Raw genomic sequence first — 27,181 nt, forward strand, 5'->3', positions numbered from 1 at the left:
ACAGTTACTTATACCTAGGACCCTACCAAATTCAGGACCATGAAAAATGCGTGATGGACTGTGAAATCTGGTCTTTTATGTACTTTTACCCTGCACTATACAGATTTCACCAGCATTTTTCAAACTGGGAGTCCCAACACAAAAGGATCACAGTGGGGAGGAGGGTAGCAAAGTTATTGTAAGGGGATCGTGGTATTGCCACCCTTACTTTTGTGCTGTCTTTAGACCTGGGCGGCCAGAGAGTGGCGGCTGCTGGGCCACAGAGGACCCAGCTCTGCAGTCAGCAGCGCAGAAGTAAGGGTGACAATACCATACCATGCCATCCTTACTTCTGCGCTGCTGCTGGCAGTGGTTCTGCCTTCAGAGCTGGGCTCTCCAGGCACCCAGCTCTGCAGGCAGAACCACTGCCAACAGTAGCACAGAAGTAAGGGTAGCAATACCAGGACCCCCACTACAATAGTCTTGCAACCCCTCCCCCCACAACTGCCTTTTGGGTCAGGACCCCTAGTTACATCATCATGAAATTTCATATTTAGATAGCTGAAATTATGAAATTTTCAGGGTCATAAGATTTTTTTAAATTGTAATTGACCAAAATGGACTGTGAATTAGGTAGGGCCCTACTTACTTATGCCTAACACTTACTCCTATGTTGGTACGGCATGCAGCTCGATTTTAAAGTGTTCTGCTCTAATACCACTGGAGACCAAAAACAGACACTTCAACACTTACAGCTTCGTGTTCATTCTCAAATACTCCCAAGTATACTGTCAGAGGTCTTCTAAAAATCACTGCTATGCTGTCCCATGTGCACAAACTATCCAGTCTTACAAGGTTCACAGCTATAAACTTCTGAGTGTCTGACATTAGAAATTAGCTCTTATCAGTCTCCAGTGACCTCAATGACAAGTGCTCCAAGTCATTGAACTTCAGTCTGTGTTGTAGCCTGTTCTGTCGGATATAATTCATAACACACAGTGGCATTCTATTTCACTCAACACAGCTCCAGCAAGCCTTTCCATATTTGTACATGAAGATATTTTCCCTTTCACTTTAACCCTGTTTTCTTCTGGAAAATGTTGGAGAACTTTTGCCTTATGTGGTTGAAAAGACTGGTGTTGTGTACTATATCGGACTATGACCTGATCATATATTCAAAGGGAACAGATTTGTTAGTGTGCCAAAATATAACTCCAGGACTAGTTTTCCACATATACATTTTACAAATGGAGAAGTAGAACATCAAGTCCAATAAGTTCTTTGGTTTGTGGTCACGTTTATTGTTTGTTGATTTTTAGACTCCTCACGTGAACCCACCACAATGTGTCTGATTACATGCAGAACATACTGTAACAGATGATATTATCAGTGCATCAGCTTCCTCTAGTGTTAAACTGTACATAAGCCCCACAGTTATCTCTTCAGTTAAAAAGGTGAGCATATAGATGCTCTTGCACTCATACCTGAAATTCAGACTTTGACTTGAACCTTAGTTCTAAATTGTGAAAATGCACATAGCCTATAATAAGGGGCAATACAGCTGCAAACAGACTAGATAAATCCTGATCTTAATCCTCAGTTTAAGAGTAGAGACCACTTTAGATGCACAAATATGCCCATATATACATGCAGGGAAAACCTGGTTTAGTAAAGTCTTTCATCCAAACTTCACCACAAAATTCTTTACAGAACTAAAGAAAAAGGTTATACAGTTAAAATTAAGACTAGAGAAATTAAAATGGCATAAAATGCACATTTTCTATCCATTTGAAGAAGTGGTGAAAGTCATATCCACGTGCATTAGGTTTGCCATCAATATGACATGAGATGTAAAATGGAAAGTCAAAATGAATGCTATAGCTGGTACAAGTGTGGCTTTAATTTTTATTTTTGGGGGGGGGCTGAGATAGAGATCAGAATCTCACTGATTTAACTAACACTGAGAAACCAGAGAGACTCCACTGACTTTCATGGGGATACTCCACTTTTCCACCAGTGGATGATCAGAATCCATCCCATACTTTGTCTCGAGTTACAGAGGCATCCCCTATAATAATGCAATTTTTTCTTGCTGAATTCCAAGGAAATTGACCACAGATGTTCAAGTGTTTAAGGCTATTGATCCTTTGCATAGATTAGACAGGTGAAGAAAAGGCTGAAGATTGAGAACATTAAATGATGGTGTCACAAGGGAAAGGGGCATTCCAGCACTCCCCAGCAGGAGCATTGTGCTCAGCACCTCCTCATGTTCTTCTCAATTTCCCAGACTACACTGGTTCAAAACGTGCATCCACTTCATGAGGTCTCATTTATTAAGTCTTGCTACAAAATGAAACTCGCTTCATTAGTCACCCTAGTTCACATCCACTGAGTCCATATAAAAAAGAGTCCTGGTCAACTTCCTTGTCCCTGTTCAGGATGCCTCTCAGCCCCCTCCCTGGAGCTGGGATTTACTTTAAACAGTCACTCTGTTCCCTCCACCAGCTGGGAATCCCCAGCACTCCTCCTTGGAGCAAGCATTGTAACTTATGCCAGCTGTAAGGCCTCAGCCAGCTTCTCTTTCAGGTAGTCCCTTCTCCCCAGGGAGTCCTCAGCGGGTTCAGCAGATAGCCTTCTCCTGCAGGTGGCTGCCCTGCTATGTGGGAGGAGGCAGCATACCCACTAGTTCCCTTCTCCCAGCTCATCCACGATTGCTCGGGTGAGAGGGGAAGTCTTGTCCTGTCTACTATGCAAGGCTCCTGGTCCAGTCCCTTAAAGAAACAGTAACCGACTTTCTCCCAAAGGCTACTTATTCCGAGGTCCACTTCCTCTCCAAAAGTACCTCTTATGTGTTTGTGTATATCAGAGCCTCCCACAATCTTAAAGGGTCATGCCATGTGATGCGGGGTGGTCTTACCCCTATACATCACTATGCTTAAGTAGTCAGTGATCATGCATGTCAGGTGAACCCAACTATTTAAGGATATTTGTGTGTTTACTGCATCTGTATTAATTCACTGTACTTCTATGCAATAAACACATTTATTAAAAATTACTTTAGCCTTAAATTTTCTTAATTAGCTATTTTAAATTCACTGTATTTAGACAATACTTTTTTTTTTATTAATTATGGATCAGCTTCTGATACCCTTACACTAACTGAGTGGGTCCAGACCTCACTCAACAAATAGTCCCACTAACTGTAAGTCCCTGTTTGCAGAATAAGTTCCCTGTTCTTACTCTCACTAAATAGCAGCAGCATCTGGCCCTGCACAGTATCAAGTAAAACATGTAAATATTCTGAGAAAACATGAACTCTTTAACCTATGAGATAGGGCAAATCCTACATTTGTGGCACACCATTTGACTGTACCTTGACTTAGTTCAGAGTTTTGGATGTGTAAGGAATGGAGGATCAAGTTCTCTATTTTGAAGATTTTCTATATTTTAATATGGGATACGCTTTCAGCTTGCCTCTCAGGAAACTGGACACACAGCTCTGAAAGGGTACTGAGAACTGCGCTGAATTCACTAGGCAATAACCTGAAAACATATGACACTTATAAACTTCATCTAGTTAATACTGAAGTAATGATAATTTAGGGCCTAGTTCTGCAAACAAACGCTTAAAACCAGGTGTAATGGGACACTTAATACACAGTGTAATGTTTACTATGGTGAGTAATGTTTGCAGGAATGGGCCTTTAGGGCTGTATGATCTTTAGGAACTCTGAAATCATGCATAAAGAGAGATGCAGGCTTATTTAGCTGAATTTACCTTGCTATAATTTGATTATTAATTATTTAGTTAGCAGTCTTTCTTCTATGTAAGAAATAATTACGCTAATCCAAAAGCAATGCTTTAGGATCGGTATCAGCTGCGCGTATAAATACTGTGACTGGAAGTCTGATTTGCATGACTTCATGAGAGGAAGATGCAGATGTGAAGGATAAATACAATTCAGCAGCACGCACACAACATTCAATACAGGGTGTGTGCGCAATTCTCATTTCTTAGTCTGCAATTATAAAGCTACACTGCCTGGGCTTTTGAGTTCAGTCACTCCCACTGTTTTCTTTGTGCTTTAATGACGACTATTCAACTCACTTCCCAGATCCCAGGCAGGCAATAGAGAGGATGAAGTACAGTATGAATTTTCTTTTATACTAGTGTCTACCAAGCTCAATCAACGTAGTGAGGATGGCATTTACTGCTCAAGACTGCTTGCTTAAGAAGAAAAGCTAGTACCACATTTTAGTATATTATTAAAGACAGGCAGACATAACTAGGTCCAGCTAAGTGCTATATTCTAGTCTTTAAAAGGCAGCAGTCTGCTATTTTGTATTCATTATAGGATAGTCCTCCAGAAATGAGGAAATTGGGGTAATCAACAGAATGGAAACATCAGCTAGGGAAAGTGGAGAGAGGTTGGTGCAATTTGAGTTAAGATGCATTTCTTTAAATTGAGCTGTATTTTTGGCATCATTTCATGTATTTATGTAGATGAGTCATTGGAAGGATTTTTGTTCTCTTTCTTCAGCAACTTTGAATCCCCACTGATGTATGAAGTCTCAGAGCACCAAGTCAGCGGCACAGACAGTTCAGAAAGCAGTTTGGGGAGCTCTGTCACAGCATGTAAGAAGGTAACTTCTCTCTAAGCTTATTTTATTTTCCAAGGCAGATCTAGCTCTGCTTTAACTCATGCCTTAATGGGGATTATAAAAATCAATACATACACAAAACAAAGTCAATGATATGGAAACAGTATTAAAAGCTGAATGGTCTGGGTATTTTTCAGTTTTATTTGATTAGCCTATGTTTGCCAATGATTTGACACAACACATGTTAAGTGTAGCAGTGATCACTTTCATAGGCAGTTTTCCCACTTTTCCCTTCTTACCAAAGCAGTAGACAGTGTATGAACAGTCTCACAATTGTGTTATAATAAGTTGTCAGGTTCTAGGACCTCACATAGAGGTCCAGAGCTCTTCTGCCTATTCTGGTGTGACTTAGTGGGATTTTTAGTCCAAAAATCATAAAAGTGAGCGTTATTTTGAGGCAAATGGGTCAAGGGAGACAACCCTAGGAACAGCTAAGGTCAGAGAAAAGCTTAGACTAAGGTTTATGTTTAATTAGATAAGTTAAGGGTAAATTTTGACTAGAATGTGTATATACAGTTGACTAGTATGTGTCTATACACACACGGTATTAGGAGCAGGACAAACATTTATATGTACACTTTTTCACTGTGACTGAATATACCACTAAAGAATTTCTAACCTTAGTAGCATACATTCCGTGTACTACAGGGCCAGGTTGTGGCTGTTCCTTGTGTAGGAGCAGAAAAGGGGGAGAACTAGCAGAGCCTTTGAAGAGGTATGGGAGAGGAAGGGTCACAGCTCTGCTCGCATTTTGCAACATGCAGGAGTGCTCTGGGGAGCTTTAAGAGAAATTGTGCTAAGCAGAGGCACAATATTAGAGCCGGTCCAAAAAAAGAAGTTATTTTTCCACAGGAAATTTAGCAAAATTCTCAGATTACTTTTTTTTTATGAACCCCCACCTCAAAAAGGTTAGTTTTCCATAACACTTTGTTTTTTTAAAAAACGGCTGAAATTTGCTGAAAAAAATTTCATTCGTCAAATTCTGTTTTGGTCAAATAGCTTAACTAGCCCTACCCCCAGCCAATGCTTTTGTTCTAGGGCAGTTCTAGCTCACTTCAGCGGGAGGCAGTAGCTAAGAGACACACTTAAGAGTGAACTGAGATGTTTTGTTTATTCAGGAGTGTGCTTATTTGCTTTTAAGAAAAGAGAGCCAACAAATGAAAGGACAAGTAACTGGAACCTGACAGGCACTCCCTGTGTTTCTCCTCCTTATAATGAAAATATTAAGGGTAAAATGTTCCGTGACATTGGTTCCTCATGATTCTCTATTTACTCTTTGCTTCACATCAGCTTGTGGCACACTGGCAGATTCGCGAGGGGAAGATCATGTAGCCAATTGTATCTAATACAGAAGGCTTCACCTTTGGGGTGGGTCAACCTTGCACCTTCACAAACACCAGGTTAAAGTTAAGAAGTTTTAAAGGAGGACACCACACCAGTAACTCAGAGCTGTTCCAGCTGCCTGGACCCTTACAGTTAAGATTTTAATAGTAAAGTATGACAATCAACTTCTAATACATCTGTACAATCAAAATTGAGCAATTCACTTCTGCATTTTGCCAACAGCAAAACATTTTGGGCACATTTGAGGAATTGTTACAGGATGCTTTAACATTGCTTTTAGCCACACAAAACCATACAGAAAGATCAGGTCAGTCCACCACCTTCTTTTATATTACATTCATGAAAAATAAGTTTAATTAAGATTGTAATTGCTGTTGGATTGGAGCCACCTTGGTCTCCCATTGGCAGGGAATGGTTTAAGCATTCCAGCTGATTCACTTGCCAGTTTGAAGAGCTATTTTTATCATGAACAGCTACTGTCAGGCAGCATCTCTCATGGTGCCTGTTACTTCACAGACCAATCTGAATGAATGCAAGAGATGTGCCCCTTGATATCTCATCTTATTCTGCATGTACCTCTTTCATATCTTTTTGAAAAGTGGTAATTAACCAAAACAATTAACATGATCAGTCATAAACATGCAGATGTCTTGTTTGTAGAGCAGAGCCTCAGTGTTGTATGTATTGTAGATAAATTTACTATATATTAATGTCTCAGAGCAGGAAGCTGTTACACTGAACTTGTGTGAAGTTTTTTCCCTCTGGGAAGGAGTGACTTTTCCACTCCACATTGTGCTAGAGGGTGATTTAGTTCATTGATTCACCACACACTGAGTAATGCTGACAGTTAAGTCTAGATGCAAGTGGAAAAACTTTTTTTAGAACCATGAATTACTGCTGATTTCACATTTAATGCATGATGCAGATTCATCCTGAATTATTTAAATATATATCGGATGCATCTGATGAAGTGAGCTGTAGCTCACAGAAGCTTATGCTCAAATAAATGTGTTAGTCTCTAAGGTGCCACAAGTCCTCCTTTTCTTTTTACAGTTACACAATTGTAAGTCTGAAGTAACTTCATGGACCTCAGCAAAATATTATGGATGTACGTCAGAGGAACTTGAGCAAAATTTGGTTCAATACGTAATCATTCTGAGTATGAAGAAGTCTACAAGATTTTAGAGAAGGGAGAACCTATTTTGAAATGGACAGTATAGAACAGGGGTGGGCAAACTTTTTGGCCCAAGGGCCACATCAGGGAATAGAAATTGTATGGTGGGCCATGAATGCTCACAAAATTAGGGTTGGTGTGTGGGCTGGGATGAGGAGTTTGGGGTGTAGGAGGGTGCTCTGAGCTGGCATTGAAGGGTTCAGAGGGTGGGAGGGGGATTAGAGATGGGGCAGGGGTGCAGGTTTCAGCTGGGGGTGCAGGCTCTGGGTTGGGGCTGGGGATGAGAGGTTTGGGATGCAGGAGAGTGCTCTGGGCTGGGATCAAGGGGTTTGGAGAGCGGGAGGGGGAATCAGGGCTGGGGAAGAGGCTCGGGGTGCTCAGAGTGGCGCTTACCTCAAGCGTGGTGTGGCCTGACCCTGTGCCCCAGCTGGAGTGCCAGAGCAGGGCCAAGCTGCGTGGTCCAGCCCCTGACCCAGCTCCCCAGCTGGAGTGCTGCTGAGCCACTGGTGAGGCCCCCGACCTAGCGCCCCAGCCTTAGGTCCGGGGCAGGGCCGAGCCACATCATGCGGCTCGCAGGCCAGTTTAAAACGGCTTGTGGGCCGTAGTTTGCCCACCTCTGGTATAGAATGTACTGAATGACTGGTAACGTACACATTCACATTACTCATTACAGGTGTGTGTTTGCTATATTGCAATGGATATAATCAATTGGTCCTTCTTCACAAACATTCAAATACACTGCTGGAGCTACTAGCCTAAGAAGCAGGTGCGTCCAAATTACATTTGACAAACTAACTAGTGCCATGTAGAACTTGATCCTGCAAATTTATACACGTGTGGCTGAGATTCCTTATCCTCACAGCCACATGTTTGCAGGGAGAAGATTATATCTCAAAAATTAAATAAGATTCTAGGAAATGTAAGAGTATTTTGACCATATATTATCAGCATAGAGATATTATCTTGGGACATTGACATCCTAGGACAAACCTGCAATATTCCTTGCAAATGAAGGGAAAGTGGCCTTTCAGATATCATGTGACAACCTTTAACTTCTAGTTATCAAGAAATCCAACTGTTCATGCATTTTCTGTCTCTACATTACTGCATATGTAGCTATATACTAGTTACCTTTAGTCAACATTACCCTTAGATACCAAACAATGGTCCAGATTATCCCTTTCCATAGAAAAAATAATAGGAGGGGAGTTCTGAGCGAGAAGATAATATCCACCAGGATTCTGTTGCAGAGATTCCCTCCCTCGTATTGTTCATACGTGGCATAGAGTTTGCCCCTACCCCAAGGAAGAGTCTCTAGCAACTTCCATGCTCCCCCCACAGACTGGCATATTCTCCTACCCCCACACCACTCAGATCCATGGGAGGCCCAGGGCATCTGCATGGAAGCCCCCCTATGCCTCCACATCAACTCTCTTTGCTACTAATTTCCACAGGTTTCAGAGGGGACGATGGGCCCACTCCTTCCCCTGGCCTGACCAATTTCCACCCCTTTCCTCAGCATTGACTCTGGAAAAGCCTCTAGAATATCTGAACTGACCGAGGGATGCCATAAAAATGGCAGAGCTCCCTTCCATGTAGGGCGGGGGGAATCCAGGCATGGATCTGGAGTGGAGAAACAGGGTGAACTGAGATAGTGGTACTTCAGACCACATGATGATTTCTTATGGAGAAACGATTAACCATCCCCCCCACACACACACCCCCCCTTACCTATTCATTAAATGACCAAAATCACCACACGGAGGTCATGCATTGCAGTGCTGACAGACCTTGGTCATCATCTGCTGGGATCAAACCTGGGACTTCTGGAGCTTAATGTATAAGCCTCTATCACCTGAGCTAGAAGACATCTCTTAGCCAGGCTGTATCAGGCTCAACAATCTCTAGCTAGCCTAGCTGCCATTAAAGGGGAGCAGAGCGCTACAGCAAGCGGGCATGGATTACACATAAAATATACAGACCTTTGTACTGCTTCAGAGTGACAACAAATGGGCTGGATTCAAGCCATAGTAGCTATGTTGGGAGTGTGGCCAGAATGCTGATGCACCTTAGCTGTACTCAGCTGCCAGAGCAGGCCTTTGAGACCACTAATGTCAAGAATAGCATAGAACAGCCATGAGGCTGCTCTCAACTGCACTGGGGGCTGAACTGGTCATCAGATGACTCAGGAATCCAGGAAGCAAAAAGGTAGCTTAAAGCCACCTTTGTCCCCTTCCCCAGGTGCAGTACCAAACAGTTTGGCTGCATCTGTGAATTGGAGGCATTGCATTAAGCATTATACAACAAAACAAGAGCAAACCATTGAAGCCAAAGGGAACAGCAAATCATCTGACTCTTTCCTCCTTGCTTTTGTCTTAGATGAGAAGCATTTATGCTGAAAATGTCATTTGTAAGGGAGGCCATCTAGCAGCATGATCCGCAACAAGTGAGAAGCAACCTCGAGCAGTTTATCAGTATTTCACCCAAAATTTTATTCTGGTCAGCCTCTCTCCCTCATGCAATCCAAACTGCCTCACTAATAGCAGTGATCTCAGGCCTCCTTCTACAACAGGAAGGAGAGTTAATCTTTGAGACTAGTTCTAGAAGTGGGCAAAAGCACCTGCATGTTGTACCCTTCTCTGCACTTCCAAAGCCTGGGCTAAATTCTGCCCTCAGATACATGCATACAACTCCAGTGGGAACTATGCATATCAGAGAGCAGAATCTGGCTAAGTGAGATCATCCCACTGATGCAATTTGCTCATAGCCAGCCTGAGGAGATAGAGTCCTGAGCTTGCTTCCCAACCAGCCTCCCATGTGATGGTGTCAGCTTTCTACTTGGTCATAGAGTTCACTCACCATTGGGTGCCTCCTTGTGGTTATTTCTAGGGACTCTCCATTCAGGTCAGATACTTCCCTCCTCACTCTCCAGGAGTCATGAAGTTCCCTCCAGCCAGGTCACTATAGTTTTCTCCTTCTGGGGTATCAAAATCCCACTGGGTCAACTGTCTTTATGCTGTTCCAGTCTTCTACTCCCAGGCCAGGTCCTATGCCACTATTCTGGGTTCCAGCTATTTTCCTAAACTCCTTCCTGCATCTCTCTGGGTTTACAAGCCAAAACACTCTCCTCCCAGGGAGTAACTGTAGACTACTCTTTTCTTTGGTTTCTTACCAGACTCTGTAACCAAGTACAAGACCCTTCCCCCAAAAAGCAACTACAGATTACTGTCCTTATAGCCCTCTTCTAGGCTCAGCTTGCTGGCTTTATACAAACTCAGCCTGCCCCTGCCCAGCTGGGCTTTGTTTGGCTCTCCCACAGATGCAGCCTATCATGTTAATTGTCCTAATAACCTGCTCTGCCTTGTGTGGAGGGACACCCATTACACAGCCTCATCCCCAAATTCTGTCATGAAAAGAATTATAAAAACAAACAAGTTGAATATACGTGAATAGACTCCTTGAATAGACAAGTTCATTAGACACCTGAACTATCCACTCATCCTGAGCCATCCTGTCCATGCCCTCAGGCCTAACGCATGTGACCTTTTCAAGCATTCATTCAGGAGCATTACCTATGATCATCATATGCTTTCACTTAAAACAGGGTTCCCTAAAAGGGGATGGAAGAATCATGTGCTCATTCACTAGCAGAGGGTTGGGTATGAGTGGAGCTTTAGGTCCCTAGCTCACTTTTTTGGGTTACTAAATTCATAAATGTTGCCACAATCCACAACTATTTTGTCACTAAAGGTGGGAAGCTACCCCTGGGGAATTTGGGGTGGGGGCAAGTGGGGGAAGAGGAGGAGTATATCCTGAAGCCCTAATTAGAACCTTGTTAGAAGGCAAGTCAGGGGTGCACTGGCTGTTGTTAAAGAATAAGAATAGCTCTTATCCAGTGCTTTTCATCCATAGATTACAGATTGCTTACGTATATACAGATGGCGCTACTGAATTATGGAAAGTTGAAATAACTTGCCCAAGATCACTTAGCAAGTCTGTGGCAGGGCAGGGTCAGGCCTTCTAATTCAGAGTTCCACACACTGTCCCCTAGGTTCTGAAAGAGGGGCTGAGTTAAGGGGAAGAAAGATCCAAAGTGATCAAATCTGAAATAGCATTAGCCATGATTTTAAAGGAAATTCAAAAAGAAAGTATGTCAGTTTACCTCTTGCAGGGCTGTTTAAGCTCAAAGAGGCAATTTCAGATGCACAGGAGAGTATCTCTGACAAGAGTTAGAACTTTAGTTCCTGCGGACAAGAAGTTGTAGAAATGGAAGAATTCTACAACCTATTACATAAGATACAAAAAAATTAAAAATAATGTATCTTGAAGAAAGACTTAGAAAATAGGAATAGAAAGTCAGGAATGTGTACACTGCAATTAAACACTCGTGGTTGGCCCATGTCAGCTGAATTGGGCTTGTAGGGCTCAGGCTGTGGGGCTGTAAATTTGCAGTGTAGACAGTTGGGCTCATCTGGAGCTCGAGCTGACATGGGCCAGCCACGAGTGTTTAATTGCAGTTTACACATACTCATTAATTGTTGTAATTTCTGATGACTCTGCAAAGGTGAATATGATTAACTTTGCCTTGGATTTTACTGAGTAATTTAGAGATAAAGATGGTGTCCTTTTCCCAGCTACGTCTAGATTTGAGCAGGATCATAGCGTTCCCTTGGGTTACTCTGTATTGGCAACAGTCTAAGATCTAGAGTGGTGACCGTTTTAAAATAAAGAGGTTCCAGGGGGAAGAAACATTCTTTCAACAGCAATAAGATCTCTTTATTTCAAGATTTCAGCACAAATATATCAAAAAATGACTAACACTTTGCAAAGGCAAGAGGAGATGTGCTTCTGTGGCGTGCATGATGTTTTAGTTTATGCATCTAGTCTGAGTTAATTATGGTAGCAGGACTCTATTTTCACTGAGGCAGAAGGTATGGCATTTATCAAGTGCAGAGTCAATGAACTGATAAACAAGAGTAGGCAGCATTCCCCAAGGAAGGGATTGTTTTAAAATTCAAGGCTTTGCCATTCTCCGTACAAAGTCTTTGGTCACATTGGTGTATTTGTGATCACTAAACACACTTGTTTGAAGGTATTTGGCATAGATCTGTATTCCAGGGTCTGGATAGTCTTCTAGAGATTAGCATGTGGAAGGCCCCCTCCACAAACTAGATATTCCCCCTTTCTGCATGGTAGAGAGAAGGACCAGTACTTCTAAAGTACCATTCCACTCTATCCGGCCCAACATGAAGGCCCCTCCCATAGATGTCTGTAAACAAGAGGCCTTGCAGAAGGCACTATGACCTTCGTGGCACTATGGTTTCTGTGTGGGGATTTAAGTGGGAGCTAATATAGGTAGGAGCTATATTATCTGGCTGCCTAGCTCAGTGTTATGATTGCTGGCTTATGGTAGTAAAGGTTACGGCCCCAGTCCCCATAGGGTAATAATAAGTAGTCTTCTAACTTCCCTCTGCAGCTTCATTGGGACCTAGCCAGTGGCAGCTTGGTTCTGTGAAGGGATCCTAGAACAGTTTTCCCCTTAGCCACTTCTAATGGGTTGTCCCCTAGAAAGATGATCTCGTCTCATTTTGTGGTTTGCACAATTTTCTTTTCTCAGTAAATATTTTGACGTAGTGAATTCTCACGTCTGCCATTGAATAGTAGTTCTGGGCTCTAGGCAGATTAACATGTTCCTTTTCTTTGCATCGCTTAGTCCCACCATCCTCATTCTATTTCTAGTTATATCTTGTAATTGAACTGTGGTGCTTATTGCCACAGGAATTGTTGAGGCCAAGAATTTAAGATTCAGAAAAAGGATTGGACATTTATATGGATAAAGACTATCCAAAGTTGTCATAATTAATTATTTCACATTTTGGAAGGACATTTAGCCTTGTGCTTGAGGCTTTAAGCCAATCTCTCTTAGAAATCAGGATGAGACCTAATGTGGGAGAAAATTATTTCACATCTTCCTCTGAATAATCTGGTGTTGGCCACTGTCAGCCCTGGTCTACACTAGGACTTTAGGTCGAATTTAGCAGCATTAAATCGATGTAAACCTGCACCCGTCCACACGATGAAGCCCTTTATTTCGACTTAAAGGGCTCTTAAAATCTATTTCCTTACTCCACCCCTGACAAGTGGATTAGCGCTTAAATCAGCCTTGCCGGCTCAAATTTGGGGTACTGTGGACACAATTCGACGGTATTGGCCTCCGGGAGCTATCTCAGAGTGCTCCATTGTGACCGCTCTGGACAGCACTCTCAACTCAGATGCACTGGCCAAGTAGACAGGAAAAGAACCGCGAACTTTTGAATCTCATTTCCTGTTTGGCCAGCGTGGCAAGCTGCAGGTGACCATGCAGAACTCATCAGCAGAGGTGACCATGATGGAGTCCCAGAATCGCAAAAGAGCTCCAGCATGGACCGAACGGGAGGTACGGGATCTGATCGCTGTATGGGGAGAGGAATCCGTGCTATCAGAACTCCGTTTCGAAATGCCAAAACCTTTGTCAAAATCTCCCAGGGCATGAAGGACAGAGGCCATAACAGGGACCCGAAGCAGTGCCGCGTGAAACTGAAGGAGCTGAGGCAAGCCTACCAGAAAACCAGAGAGGCGAACGGCCGCTCCGGGTCAGAGCCCCAGACATGCCGCTTCTATGATGAGCTGCATGCCATTTTAGGGGGTTCAGCCACCACTACCCCAGCCGTGTTGTTTGACTCCTTCAATGGAGATGGAGGCAATACGGAAGCAGGTTTTGGGGACGAAGAAGATGATGATGATGAGGAGGTTGTAGACAGCTCACAGCAAGCAAGCGGAGAAACCGGTTTTCCCAACAGCCAGGAACTGTTTCTCACCCTGGACCTGGAACCAGTACCCCCCGAACCCACCCAAGGCTGCCTCCTGGACCCAGCAGGCGGAGAAGGGACCTCCGGTGAGTGTACCTTTTAAAATACTATACATGGTTTAAAAGCAAGCATGTGAAAGGATTACTTTGCCCTGGCATTCGCGGCTCTCCTGGATGTACTCCCAAAGCCTTTGCAAAAGGTTTCTGGGGAGGGCAGCCTTATTGCGTCCTTCATGGTAGGACACTTTACCAGTCCAGGCCAGTAACACGTACTCGGGAATCATTGTACAACAAAGCATTGCAGTGTATGTTTGCTGGCGTTCAAACAACATCCGTTCTTTATGTCTCTGTGTTATCCTCAGGAGAGTGAGATATAATTCATGGTCACCTGGTTGAAATAGAGTGCTTTTCTTCAGGGGACACTCAGAGGAGCCCATTCCTGCTGGGCTGTTTGCCTGTGGCTAAACAGAAATGTTCCCCGCTGTTAGCCACAGGGAGGGGGGAAGGTTGAGGGGGTAGCCACGCGGTGGGGGGAGGCAAAATGCGACCTTGTAACGAAAGCACATGTGCTATGTATGTAATGTTAACAGCAAGGTTTACCCTGAAAGAGTGTAGCCACTGTTTTATAAAATGTGTCTTTTTAAATACCGCTGTCCCTTTTTTTTTCTCCACCAGCTGCATGTGTTTCAATGATCACAGGATCTTCTCCTTCCCAGAGGCTAGTGAAGCTTAGAAAGAAAAAAAAATGCACTCGAGATGAAATGTTCTCCGAGCTCATGCTGTCCTCCCGCACAGACAGAGCACAGACGAATGCGTGGAGGCAAATAATGTCAGAGTGCAGGAAAGCACAAAATGACCGGGAGGAGAGGTGGCGGGCTGAAGAGAGTAAGTGGCGGGCTGAAGAGCGTAAGTGGCGGGCTGAAGACAGGGCTGAAGCTCAAATGTGGCGGCAGCGTGATGAGAGGAGGCAGGATTCAATGCTGAGGCTGCTGGAGGACCAAACCAGTATGCTCCAGTGTATGGTTGAGCTGCAGCAAAGGCAGATGGAGCACAGACTGCCACTACAGCCCCTGTGTAACCAACCACCCTCCTCCCCAAGTTTCATAGCCTCCACACCCAGATGCCCAAGAATGCAGTGGGGGGGCCACTGGCCAACCAGCCACTCCGCCACAGAGGATTGCCCAAAAAAAAGAAGGCTGGCATTCAATAAATTTTAAAGTTGTAAACTTTTAAAGTGCTGTGTGGCATTTTCCTTCCCTCCTCCACCACCCCTCCTGGGCTACCTTGGTAGTCATCCCCCTATTTGTGTGATGAATGAATAAAGAATGCATGAATGTGAAGCAACAATGACTTTATTGCCTCTGCAAGCGGTGATTGAAGGGAGGAGGGGCGGGTGGTTAGCTTGCAGGGAAGTAGAGTGAACCAAGGGACGGGGGGGTTTCATCAAGGAGAAACAAACAGAACTTTCACACCGTAGCCTGGCCAGTCATGAAACTGGTTTTCAAAGCTTCTCTGAGGCGTACCGCGCCCTCCTGTGCTCTTCTAACCACCCTGGTGTCTGGCTGCGCGTAACCAGCAGCCAGGCAATTTGCCTCAACCTCCCACCCCGCCATAAACGTCTCCCCCTTACTCTCACAGATATTGTGGAGCACACGGCAAGCAGTAATAACAGTGGGAATATTGGTTTTGCTGAGGTCTAAGCGAGTCAGTAAACTGCGCCAGCGCGCCTTTAAACATCCAAATGCACATTCTACCACCATTCTGCACTTGCTCAGCCTGTAGTTGAACAGCTCCTGACTACTGTCCAGGCTGCCTGTGTACGGCTTCATGAGCCATGGCATTAAGGGGTAGGCTGGGTCCCCAAGGATACATATAGGCATTTCAACATCCCCAACAGTTATCTTCTGGTCTGGGAATAAAGCCCCTTCCTGCAGCTTTTGAAACAGAGCAGAGTTCCTGAAGATGCGAGCATCATGTACCTTTCCCGGCCATCCCACGTTGATGTTGGTGAAACGTCCCTTGTGATCCACCAGAGCTTGCAGCACTATTGAAAAGTACCCCTTGCGGTTTATGTACTCGGCGGCTTGGTGCTCCGGTGCCAAGATAGGGATATGGGTTCCGTCTATGGCCCCACCACAGTTAGGGAATCCCATTGCAGCAAAGCCATCCACTATGACCTGCACATTTCCCAGAGTCACTACCCTTGATAGCAGCAGATCTTTGATTGCGTGGGCTACTTGCATCACAGCAGCCCCCACAGTAGATTTGCCCACTCCAGATTGATTCCCAACTGACCGGTAGCTGTCTGGCGTTGCAAGCTTCCACAGGGCTATCGCCACTCGCATCTCAACTGTGAGGGCTGCTCTCATCTTGGTATTCATGCGCCTCAGGGCAGGGGAAAGCAAGTCACAAAGTTCCATGAAAGTGCCCTTACGCATGCGAAAGTTTCACAGCCACTGGGAATCGTCCCAGACCCGCAACACTATGCGGTCCCACCAGTCTGTGCTTGTTTCCCGAGCCCAGAATCGGCGTTCCACAGCATGAACCTGCCCCATTAGCACCATGATGCATGCATTGGCAGGGCCCATGCTTTCAGAGAAATCTGTGTCCATGTCCTGATCACTCACGTGACCGCGCTGACGTCGCCTCCTCGCCCGGTATCGCTCTGCCAGGTTCTGGTGCTGCATATACTGCTGGATAATGCGTGTGGTGTTTAATGTGCTCCTAATTGCCAAAGTGAGCTGAGCGGCCTCCATGCTTGCCTTGGTATGGCGTCCGCACAGAAAAAAGGCACGTCCAGCTCTGACGGAGGGAGGGGCGACTGACGACACGGTTTACAGGATTGGCTTCAGGGAGCTAAAATCAACAAAGGAGGTGGCTTTACATCAAGGAGTATTTCAGGCAGGACTTCACAGAGGGTTCCAATAAGAAATGGTGCACCTAAGTTATTGTTCTTATTGGAACAAGGAGGTTAGCCTGGCCTTTGATTGATACATGGCTAGATTTACCTCGCTGCACCTTCTCTGTGAGTGACTGCAGTGTGACCTAGAGGAATGAGTCCCCTAGACAGGGGAGGAGGCAAATGAGTACAAAACAAATCTGGTCTGTTTCTTGTTTTGATCCACTCCATCTATCTTTTACATCTTTGGCTGGCAGCAGACGGTGCAGTAGGACTGCTAGCCATCCTCATCTCTTGCCTGCCCGGCAGAAGATGATGCAATAGGACTGCTAGCAATCCGTATCACCTGCCTGCTCACCATAAGACAGTTCAATCGGACTGACTGCGGGACTAAAGAGAATGACCTGATCAAGTCACTCCAAATTTAGTCCCTGCACCAATGTCTGCCCAGGCGCTCCCAGCCGACGTGGCCAGGAGCACCTCGGACATGATGAGGACGGCTACCAGTCATACTGTACCATCTGCTGCCAGAAGGCAATGGGTTGCTGCTACTGTGTAGCAATGCCGTACCGCGTCTGCCAGCACCCAGGAGACATACGGTGACAGTGAGGCTGAGCGGGATCCATGCTTGCCGTGTTATGGCGTCTGCACAGGTAACTCAGGAAAAAAGGCGCGAAACGATTGTCTGCCCTTGCTTTCACGGAGGGAGGGAGGGAATGGGGGCCTGACAATATGTACCCAGAACCACCCGCGACAATGTTTTAGCCCCATCAGAGTGCTCCATTGTGACTGCTCTGGACAGCACTCTCAACTCAGATGCACGATTGTTTGCCGTTGCTCTGACGCAGGGAGGGGCGACTGAGGACACGGCTTACAGGGTTGGCTTCAGGGAGCTAAAATTAACAAAGGAGGTGGCTTTACATCAAGGAGTATTTCAGGCAGGACTTCACGGAGGGTTCCAATAAGAAATGGTGCACCTAAGTTATTGTTCTTATTGGAACAAGGAGGTTAGCCTGGTCTCTGATTGATACATAGCTAGATTTACCTCGCTGCACTTTCTCTGTGAGTGACTGCAGTGTGACCTAGAGGAATGAGTCCCCTAGACGGGGGGGGGGGAGGGAAGCAAATGAATACAAAACAAATCTGGTCTATTTTTTGTTTTGATCCACTCCATCTATCTTTTACATCTTTGGCTGGCAGCAGACGGTGCAGAAGGACTGCATGCCATCCACATCTCATGGCTGCTCGGCAGAAGATGGTACAGTACGACTGCTAGCCATCCTCATCTCTTGCCTGCCCGGCAGAAGATGGTACAGTACGACTGCTAGCAATCCATATCGCCTGCCTGCTCACCATAAGACGGTTCAATAGGACTGACTGCAGAACTAAAGAGAATGACCTGGTCAAGTCACTCCAAATTTAGTCCCGCGCCCATGTCTGCCCAGGCGCTCCCAGCCGACGTGGCCAGGAGCACCTCGGACACAACGAGAACGGCTACCAGTCGTACTGCACCGTCTGCTGCCAGAAGGCAATGGGTTGCTGCTACTGTGTAGCAATGCAGTACCGCGTCTGCCAGCACCCAGGAGACATACCGTGACAGTGAGCTGAGCGGGCTCCATGCTTGCCGTGGTATGGCGTCTGCACAGGTAACTCAGGAAAAAAGGCACGAAACGATTGTCTGCCCTTGCTTTCACGGAGGGAGGGAGGGAAGGGGGGCCTGACGATATGTACCCAGAACCACCCACGACAATGTTTTAGCCCCATCAGACATTGGGATCTCAACCCAGAATTCCAATGGGCAGCGGAGACTGCGGGAACTGTGGGATAGCTATCCACAGTGCAACGCTCCGGAAGTTGACTCTAGCCTCGGTACTGTGGAAGCACTCCGCCGAGTTAATGCACTTAATGCACTTAGAGCATTTTCTGTGGGGACACACACACTCGAATATATAAAACCGATTTCTAAAAAACCGACTTCTATAAATTCGACCTTATTCCGTAGTGTAGACATACCCTTAGAGACAGGGTAGTGGACTAAATGAACCTTAGATCTGATCCATTTTGGCCGTTCCTGTGTTCCTAGTTAGTTACTGGACCATTCGTAATTGCCCATAAATGTAGTTAAACTTTTTTTACCCTCTTATCTATTGTCTTGTCATGCCAATCAATTTTCTTCCCGACCTCCCCCTTGTATTTTCCTAATCTCACACATATTCTGCTGCTTGTGGCCATTATTATTTTATCCAATTTATTTTCTTTGCTTTTCTGTAGAAATCTGTATTTTGGAAAAGCAGACCGACCACTTTTTGATATTAGGGAAGGATATCTGCTTTCTGTGACTCTATCCCAGAAAAAGTGGCCTTAGAGGGCACAAGGAAAGTTTCTCTATGGATTTAAGATTCCTTATACTTCAGGTATAGGTATTTTGAAGGCCAGGATTTCTTGTGAAGTTTGGACACACTTACTTCTTCATTCCCCTTTCCTGGACAGACCAAAGACTCCCAACTATTTGGCCTCTTTTGCCATAGAGGTAGCTCTTACTTTACGCTCTTCTCTCTGCTAAAAACATGAGGAAGTGTTATCTGTTGTTTTCATAAACCAATATCAAATGGAAAGGGTGAAGTTAATATCCCTGTGTTTTGGTAGCCAGGAACCTTTTATGTAAATATATTTTTTCCTGAAGAACTTGACTGGATTGCTAAATATAGTGTCCAGTCTTCAAATGTAAAATCAGCATTTGCACCTTGAAGGAGCAGTCTATAAAGCCTGTACATACCCCCGACCCCAGTGCCTTACATCTAGTGTAATCGTTTACAGCTGTGTGAAGGAGACAGACTGTTACCAAATTCAGAATGGGAGCATTTTACACCTGCTAAGCATGTGCTATGTGTATGCAAGTGACTATCCAGAGTGCAAGAAAAGCAATGGAGAATCAGGCTCAGAAGGTTTTAATTGTATCATCTAATTTAAAATGTAACATCCTTGAGATTGTGACCACATCATAGCCACAGTATACAGCACTGAGCACAAGGAAGACTAATACTCTCTTCAGTAAAATGGAGGTGAATAACAACAACCACTCAGTCTCTCAGTGGGGTTGCCCGGGCTCACATAAAGAACTGAATTTGGCTCTCAGAGTCTAGTTATCAGAGGCAGTTTTGTATTTATTCCTCCCCTCTATCTGCCCCTGAGTCAAACAAGTAAGTGGAGTCTTCTCAGTGGACAGTAGCTACTATAGGCCAATATCAATTAAGAGCATGTGTCCTCCGTGCTGCCCCCATGCAGAGCCCCCCTGAAGTCACTGGGGCTCCATGTGGGTGCAACAGGCTGCCTGCTTGCTAACAAGTGCATGATATTGGCCACAGGTAGGAGTTCTGGTAGCGTGGTGTCATACTGCCCAAGACTACTTCAGTGAGGCTGTTGCAGACACATGGAAAGCATTCCAGGGACCATTCACAACATATGGAGGGGACATTTTACTTAAGCAAAGCATAGTCCCAAAAACCTCCCAGCCTACATGAAGACAACCCTCTAGTTGCCACTTAGTGAATGTTGTCAGTTGAGTATCATTTGGAATTGCTTGTTACCAAGTGATTTTTGTAATTGAATTATTGATGTATTTGCAATACAGATAAGCACAGTTCATCACAGAGACGAGTCTTGCTTTTGACTCTCTCCAAGGTGACTTTTTGTAAACAAATATACAGCATACTCACCATATCCAGTAGTACAGTACCTGCCTACGACCTTCTTTTTGTCTTTAGTGGGGCATCAATATAAAAGGCTACACAATAATGACAGAAGCTATTAGAGCTCAGAGATAGCTCTTGTTTCCCACTGAAAGTGTATTATTAGAGCAGAATTCACAAGGTTCATACCCAATAAGGTTGAAAGTCAAGCACTGTTTTATAATTTTATCCCAGCACAGTGATAAAGCAAGATACTTGCATTTTGATTACTTGAAACATGGTAGTAAATGTATGGTTTTAAAACATGGCACTTCATTGTTTCATAAACAAGAGTGAGGAGAAGTTAGTGCATAGTTTGTGTTATGCAAGAATTGTAAGAAATCAGAATGAAACATAAATCCATTTCACAAAAATGCTTTCTGATATCCCTACAGGGTGAAGATGATTAACCACACAAGGTGGTTTATAGCTAGTGTCACTGTTCTTGCTATTCTTATTCCTGCAATTGTCCAATCCTTGTTAAAGTATTACGGCCAGATCATCCTTTTCCATGGAAAAATCTGCAGATGGGGAAGTATACCAGGTTGATGGAGCAGGAAATTGCATGCATGCTCTAATATAGGCATTTTCTATGTGAGGGATTCTTCCCACACTATGCCCCTGTATTCTGCTGCAGCAGCATATAAAGGATGAGGAAGGACCTCAGCCAGCTGGGGAGAACTCCTGGGTGCAAGCAGTGTGCAAAACTGCTGTAGACAGCTGTACTCAGGCCCCTCACAAGCACCATTGTAGGAGTGTAGCTAGGGATGAAAGGAGAGTTCCCACAGGTCATCTCACCAGGATGATTGACCGCTCCATCTTGTGGAGCAGCATGAGCAGTGCAGGCACCAGCCCCAAATCCAGAGGGTGCAAATGTATCTACCTGGGTTGTGTATTGTGTGCTGCATCTCCAGGACTGATAACAACAGAAATGTGGTGGTAGCCTAGAATAACGATTCAGCCCCATTTTTAAAGGTAATTGAAAAGTCTCCTGCTTTCTCATTATTATTTGCCAGGCTGGCCACATTTAAAGCATTGGCAAACAAATTAATCCATCCTGCTACTCAGAAATCCTAGCCTATTTTAAATAGTAATAACAGCGTTTACCCAGATAGAAGCCACCACCATCCTCCTGTGCTGTGGGAGAAATGGAGCTAGGCAACTTATGGTATAGTCTGTGCATAGATGACGAACATATGAAAAATTGTCATGAGATAATTCTCCAGTGCATGTGATATCTTTATGTTCTTGCTAATGAATTTTATGTTGTTTTGTGTCTATTTCCTCCTATATTTCACCTATAAAATCCAGAGTATCCATGTAAAACAAGTGCTCACAACAGTTATCCCAGTCCTTCCTTTTAAACAGAGTTTTATTATGTTGCCAGGAAGTTCTCATAGGTACTGTATGGATAAAGAGTGCAGTATCTCTAGCATGAGATCAATCTTCCCAAGGAAGTTTTGTGTCTGCTATTACTGAAATATCTGAATGGGAGGTAGGAAAGTGCTATTATCCCCATTTTACAGATTGGGAACTGAGGCACAGAACGACTAATTGACTTGTCCAAGATAACATAGACTTGCTATGGCAGAGTGAGAAATAGGACTCAGTTCTCGTGCATCCCAGGCTACGACCCATGCTGCAGGACCGTTCTTTCTCCCTAGATGGAGCATGTATCATGTGGTTTGTTCTGTTCCCTTTCCATGGAAGAGTGACTGGAGATCCCGCAGATTTTCAGCCACTCCCCCAGTTTATGTTAGGATACTTTCTGCAGCTGGCCAGTAAGCTTACTGCAGTATCAGTCCACCTATTTTCAAATATAGCTATTTTGGCCCACACAAAGTGTGAAGCAAATGAGAACATACTCCTAAACACATACTGGTGCAATTCTTTGGCACAATCAGCATGTGTAATGTGAGTCACAGTTTCAAAACAATTTCAGTCTTACAAATCTGAGGCATTTCAATAAATTATGTCATGCCACATTCAGAAAGAAAATACCCTTTTTTGTTATGCTAAGTGTAATAGCTTGCAAATCTGTTGTAGTAATGAAAATACATAATATAGCAGAGATTTCTTTATCAAAAAGATTATTTGGCTCTGTTGGACATTGTGTTCCACAGATTTGTCAAGGAATAGCAACATAAGGGATTAAATTAATTCTAGAGGCTGCACCACCCACCTTGTAAGATTGTAGACTAGAAAGAGTCAAAGCCAAACATTGGAAGTGGTCTTTAGTGACGGGGCAAAGATAGGAAGAAGAGGCACAGTAACTTGGTCTTTACTTTGCCAAAACTCCTAATGGGGACCATGGGTCTGAGTAAGGATGCAGTGTTGAACTCATAAGGGGAACTCTTAGGGTATGTCTTCGCTACCCGCCAGATTGGTGGGCAGGGATCGATTTATTGCATCTAGTTTAGACGCAATAAATCGATCCCCAAGCACTCTCCTATTGACTCCTGTACTCTAGCACTGCGAGAGGCGCAGGCAGAGTCCACAGGGCAGTGGCAGCAGTCACCTCACTTCGGTGGAGACACCACGTTAGTCTTATTGGAGTCAATGGCAAAACCCTCACTGACTTCAACAAACACAGGAGTGAGTTCAATATTGACTAAAATGATACTTAACTACTTCCAACTTCTCTAGTGAGCACTCAGATATGAAAATGATATGCATGGTACACTGGCAGCCTCCAGCCCTGAGACCGCCAGTAGAATTAAAATGGTATGTTACTTCCCTCTAAAGGCCTTTTTTTCAAATTCATTTTTTGCTATTCATGTCCACCAGTTTAAAGCCCCCGCATCTGTATTCCAGTAAAAATGTGGGTGTTTGATAGTCAAAAAATATCTTCAAATATCTTCAAGGCCTTCACTTCCGAAGTGAACATGATACGACTTTGAGGGAGGTGTAAATTTCTGTAATCTCATTTTGATTAAGTATATATTTTTCCAAAAGGAACAAAAGTCTCAATATTGTCCCAAATGAAACTCACTAGCAAGACTCCCATTTACTTAAAAGGGTGAAAATCCAGGCCATTACTTCAAGCAAATTAGAACTAAGTAAATTCATCTATTTTAACAGGTTCTCTGCAGCAACAGTCTACTAGAGTCAACTGACTACTGGCTACAGAATCAGAGGACACCATGCCAAATTGGCTTTGTGGAAGACAAATCAGAAAACAAATGTGCTTCAGTAAGTACACAGAAGCGTTACACCCATGTGGGGAAAAGTGAGGGAAGGGAGTTGTCTCAATGAAGGCACAAATTAATCAGCCATTAAAAAAATATCACTGCGTGGTAGCAGAAAAAATATGTAATCAGTTACTTAATCTAAAACTGGAAATCCTAAACTTCAATCTGGATTAAGACAGTTAAATAAACAGGCAAAGCAAGAATACAGGCATAGATTTGTATACAATAGACACTGAAAAGATCACTTTGGAAGTTTGCCTACAGACTTAGGACAATCATATTGGTCATCATATGGACCATCATAGTCCACAGCAGAAAGATAAAGCTAAAAAATAAGCATACAGAGAATTCTTCCATGTTTTAAATGAAATTTCCATCTCAATATTGCATTCTCAACCATTCCATGCTAAGGGTCTGATCCTGCAAGGTACTGAGTTCCCTCAACTCCCATTTCAGTCAAGGGGAGCTAGGCTTTCAACATCTCTCAGAACTGGCCACTAAGAAATATACCATTTTACGGTAAGTCCACACTGCAAAAAAAGCCCTGCAGCAGCAAGTCACATAGAGTGGGGAAGCTGACTTGGGATGCCCTAGAGGGCTAAAAATAGCAGTGTAGACTTTCCCGCTCGGGCTGGAGCCTGGGCTCTGAGAGCCTCCCCTTCACTGCACATGCCCAAGGCAGTTGACCCAGGCTCTGAGACTGTCTCCTGCATTTTTTGTTTTGTTTTGGCTGTGTAGCTGTCCCCTTTGAGTAATAGAAACTCATTGTAAGTCTGCTGTTCTGAGGCACACACCCCATCAAATTCTTGTGTAAACGTGCAACTGACCAAAGTTGCTACTGCAGCCTTGATGCTGCAAAACTCTGCAATGCCCCAACCCCTCCTTTCTTGGGAGGAGGCTATTAGGATCCTTCAGCCCTGCCCTGTTCTTCTTATGGCATACTCTTGCCCACCCTGCATGACAGGTCCCCTATAGAATAGAGGCATGACCCTTGCCCCTTCCCTCCCATCTCTGCACAGAAGAAGCTTTTGCAGCCTGCATAGTAGAATCTTGGTGCCTAGCTGATATTCATTGTGCAAGAAAAACGGAGAAGGGGGGGGGAAGCAATTCCATTGAGTTGTGGCTTGATTGTTCAAAAAAAAAAAAAAGCTACCCTTTAAATAATCCTCACTATTATTAGACATGGAAACAACTTTATACTCATGAGGGATAAATTGTGTATACCTAATTTTAGAAGCTCTTTCAAATACAATAGTTAATGCTAGAAAACAAAAGCAAAAGCTTACTTCTGTGATGGCCCAGAATCTTAGGTCAGCTTAAATTTTAGAAGGTGGCATTAAATCTTGCTACTGAAATGTTTTAGTTATGATGCTGATATAAGCAGAATTGAAGTTTTGTTTATATACCTGATTGACATACTCCTAAAAAAGCATAGGCCAGAGTTTCAAATGTTGTTGCCTAAAGTTAGGCAATTAATTTAGGTGCCCAAGTATGGGTACCTAACTTTAGGCAACCATTTTCCAAAGTTTTTGTCTTAGTATTCAAACTTTGAAGTGGGACAGAGAATTTAAATTACCGGTAATAGTGTTTGTTTAAGGTGCCCTCCCCACTGAGTTACCTCAGCAAGATTGTGTTTGGTCCTACAGAGGTTCACCAGTGTGATAAGGGAACACAACAAAACTGCACTTGGATGCAAGGAATGAGCATGATCCCAGCACACATGCCAAAGGAGTGCAAAGAATCTCGTCTTGTGCCACTGGCATGACAGACATTCCAAAAATAGTGGAGGACTTGGGGAGTGGGACAGAGACATGAGGATGCCCTCCTCCATGTCCTCCATTAACCAGTGGAGTAGATCCTACTTAGGAGAGAGTACGTACTACCCTCTTGCAAAGAGGGGAGGAGAAGCTGCTCTTCCCAGTGCTCTGAGCGGTACTGTGTCTGCTTTAAGCACACTGCCTTTGCCCTAGTGGGAGCTTCCAATGTCCCACTGAATGCAGCTTGTGTCTGTAAAACCACTATGGTCTTTTGTATTTAATACACTCTTGTTATTGTTTGCTTTTACCAAAGGCAGACGGTAATATTTTTACCTATTGAGTATTCAACTTTCCTTTGAATGAATGAGTTTTCATTTTAGGTGTCTGTGGTCTATGGTGTCTGGTTGTTAATACCCACAGCTCATCTCAAAATTGTCTTCCATGAATATTGGTTGCTGTCATCACATCCCATTATGGATTAGCACAGTTAGTACAAATAAAAATAGATGTGTGGCTGCCCTACATATGCTGGCAAGTACATTAACATTAATCTTTTTAACTAAACTGTGACAGGCTTCCTGCTCACAGAGAGACAACGAGAATGATTAAACAGAATTGGTCTTTCTGATGTATGTGGGACCCCATTATTTTTTAAAGTGGGTTAAAAAAAAACTTTCACACAAAGGTTTTTCTTCCTTACTCTAAATGAGAGATTTTGAACTCTTGTGTGGACCAGTGTTTAGGAGGTCTGCTGATTCCTAGCATACCCTGTACCAGGTACCCTCATTTAAGCTTGTTTCCATCAAGCCATCATTTGCTTTGAAAATTTGTGTAGGAGGCTTGTGCAATTGCAAAATAAATGGAACCTGCAACAACCTGCAGGCTGCCTGTCTAAATCCAGGCTTGCCTTACTTGAACCTTGTATGAGTGGTCGAACCATTTGAGAGCAAGCAAGGTGTGTAGATAGTCATTGGAGGATCTGTTCACTATGATCATCTACAATAGTTGGTGTGTACAGGAATCACAGCTAGAAGTATATCACTGCTGTCCATTCTCTGGTTATATGGTGACTTTTCATTCAGCTGACAGGTAGACAACCAATGGACATAAATTACCTCACATAACTTCATGCTAAAGTCTATTGTTGTGGTCCTGTAGAATAGGATGTAGTGGCAGTTCATATAAAACAGGGGACGGTGAACTATGGATTGACAGCCGCATGGTGCAGTGGGGCTAAGGCAGGGTCCCTGCATGCCCTGACCCTGCGCTGCTCCAGGAAGCAGCCGGCACCAGTCCATGTGGCTCCTGGGGGAGAGGAGGGAGAGGGCTCTGTGCGCTGTCCTTGCCTGCAGGCACTGCCCCTTGCAGCTCCCATTGGCCGGGAAATTTGCCCACCCCTGATATAAAATCTTTCATCTTTAAAGAAAATTTGAACAATAGCACTGACACTAAATTAAACCTAGCTTGATCAATAGTGATTTGTTTTGTAGTGGTTTCCAAATGGATTAGAAATAAAGTAATATGTAGCTTTGCCATAATGTTGAATTTTAGCAGTGTAAATTAGAAAGTGTAGCTAATTACAGAAAGCCTTTATTTTTTG

The 27,181-nt window shown here is 44.0% G+C and overlaps 1 protein-coding gene across 11 annotated transcripts in view; it reads left to right on the plus strand.

The window, feature by feature from the left end:
• Positions 1 to 27,181, plus strand: part of SPHKAP (SPHK1 interactor, AKAP domain containing) — a 106,600-nt gene that overhangs the window by 22,812 nt on the left and 56,607 nt on the right. For 10 of the 11 annotated variants that reach the window (XM_073359839.2, XM_073359841.2, XM_073359848.2 and 7 more), the window contains 2 exons: positions 4,521 to 4,623; positions 23,715 to 23,825. In XM_073359839.2, coding sequence (XP_073215940.2) covers positions 4,521 to 4,623; positions 23,715 to 23,825 — 214 coding nt within the window. The remainder of the gene's footprint in view (positions 1 to 4,520; positions 4,624 to 23,714; positions 23,826 to 27,181) is intronic. The other variant, XM_073359850.2, reaches the window with a different exon arrangement.

This window comes from Lepidochelys kempii, chromosome 9 (assembly GCF_965140285.1).
Source record: "Lepidochelys kempii isolate rLepKem1 chromosome 9, rLepKem1.hap1, whole genome shotgun sequence".
NCBI lineage: Eukaryota > Metazoa > Chordata > Testudines > Cheloniidae > Lepidochelys > Lepidochelys kempii.